Source organism: Cebus imitator, unplaced genomic scaffold, assembly GCF_001604975.1.
Source record: "Cebus imitator isolate Cc_AM_T3 unplaced genomic scaffold, Cebus_imitator-1.0 Scaffold188, whole genome shotgun sequence".
In the NCBI taxonomy this organism is placed as follows: Eukaryota; Metazoa; Chordata; class Mammalia; order Primates; family Cebidae; genus Cebus; species Cebus imitator.
The window spans coordinates 5,029,442-5,031,314 of NW_016107503.1; the positions used below are offsets into that span (position 1 = coordinate 5,029,442).

Below are 1,873 nucleotides of genomic sequence, written 5' to 3' on the forward strand. Positions count from 1 at the left end.
GGGTTTCACCATGTTGACCGGGATGGTCTCGATCTCCTGACCTCGTGATCCACCCGCCTCGGCCTCCCAAAGTGCTGGGATTACAGGCTTGAGCCACCGCGCCCGGCCTTACTTTATTTATTTTTTTGGAGACAGGGTCTCACTCTTGCTCAGGCTAGATTGCAGTAGTGCCATCTCAGCTCACTGCAACCTCTGCCTCCGAGGCTCAAGCGATCCTTCCACCTCGGCCTCCCAAGTAGCTGGGATTGCAGGCCTGTGCCAGCACACCCAGCTGTGGGAGTGAATTGAGGGCATTTGTAGAGGAGATTTTGGTATCTAGGAAAGCAAATAAACTCCTCTTCAAGGGGTACCTTCCAACTGTGAGGTACTATAGAGGGCCCAGGTGTACTTGAGAAATGAGAAGCAGAGAGGATTACAAGAAAACTTACAAAATGGGAGGTGCCAGAGGGCCTTAGGGGACTTCCATAATTATCTCTGGTAGTTGGCAGTGACCAGATAGACAGGAAGATAATTGAGAGATCGTGGGACAGAACTGGGATGTGGGAAAAAAGGGCATTCTGATCATCCCCTTATTCCATCCTTTGACCCTAAAGAGACGTATGAGCGGCTCGAGGCTGACAAAAAGAAGCAGGTTCATAAGAAGCGGAAGTGCCCTGGGCCCATAATCACCTATCATTCAGTGACAGTGCCACTTGTTGGGGAGCCGGGCCCCAAGGAAGAAAATGTCGACATAGAAGGGTGAGTGAATCTCAAGAGAAAAGAGATTGTGTGTTCAGTTCTCTGAATGAAATGTTCATTCAGGAATGCAAGTTCAGAGAACTCTTGGCCCCATTTGGCTTGCTTTTCTCACTTAGCTCTCCTTCACACTTGGAGATTTCTTTCAGATTCCTTACTCCCTTCAGCTCATTTCTTTTCTTTTTCTTTTTTTCTTTTTTTTGAGAGTCTCGCTCTGTTGCCCAGGCTGGAGTGCAATGGCATAATCTCGGCTCACTGCAACCTCCGCCTCCTGGGTTCAAGTGATTCTTCTGTTTTTTTTTTAAAGATAGGGTTTCACCATATTGGTCAGGCTGGTCTCCAACTCCTAACCTCAGGTGATCCACCCACCTCAGCCTCCCAAAGTGCTGGGATTACAGGTGTGAGCCACCATGCCCGGCTCAAGTGATTCTCCTGCCTCAGCCTCCTGAGTAGTGGCTGGGAGTATAGGTGCGTGCCACCACGCTCAGTTAATTTTTGTATTTTTAGTAGAGTCAGGGTTTCATCATGTTAATCAGGATGATCTCAAACGCCTGACTTTGTGATCCTCCCCCTCGGCCTCCCAAAGTACTGGGATTACAGGCGTGAGCCACTGTGCCTGGACTTTTTTTTAAGACAGGGTGTTACTCTGTTGCCCAGGCTGGAGTGCAGTGGTGCTCACTACAACCTCCACCTCCTGGGGTCAAGCAATCCTCCCACCTTAGCCTCCCAAGTAGCTGGGAGTACAGCCACACACCACCACGCCTGGGTGATTTTGTATTTTTTGTGGAGATGGGGTTTATCTGTGTCACCCAGACTCCTGAGCTAAAGCAGTCCTCCCACCTTAGCTTACTAAAGTGCTGGGATTATGGGTGTGAGCCACTGTGTCCGGTCCAGTTTAGTTCTTTCTTTTTTTTTTTTTTTTTTTTTTTTTTTTTTTTTTTAGATTGTCTCTGGACAATATACCAAGTAACAGTTTAGTTCTTTCTTATTCCCTTTTCTTTTAGCTTCTCTCTTCTCTTTCCTATTTTACCTTCTAGCTTAGCTTTCTTTTCCCATCTATGACTTAGTACGTTCCTCAGAATGTTCCCAGCACCCTACCTCGTTTGTCTCTTTCCTCGTCTCTCTGATTTCCTTCTTT

The 1,873-nt window shown here is 47.5% G+C and overlaps 2 protein-coding genes across 2 annotated transcripts in view; both read left to right on the forward strand.

Annotated features, from left to right (window-relative positions):
• LOC108316444 (vacuolar protein sorting-associated protein 72 homolog) overlaps positions 1-785 on the forward strand; it is an 11,716-nt gene extending 10,931 nt beyond the window's left edge. The window contains exon 5 of the mRNA XM_017546289.2: positions 594-785. Coding sequence (XP_017401778.2) covers positions 594-742 — 149 coding nt within the window. The 3' untranslated portion in view covers positions 743-785. The remainder of the gene's footprint in view (positions 1-593) is intronic.
• A 1,008-nt stretch (positions 786-1,793) lies between these two features.
• LOC119473820 (vacuolar protein sorting-associated protein 72 homolog) overlaps positions 1,794-1,873 on the forward strand; it is a 1,081-nt gene continuing 1,001 nt past the window's right edge. The window contains exon 1 of the mRNA XM_037744867.1: positions 1,794-1,801. Within this exon, the coding sequence (XP_037600795.1) occupies positions 1,794-1,801 (8 nt within the window). The remainder of the gene's footprint in view (positions 1,802-1,873) is intronic.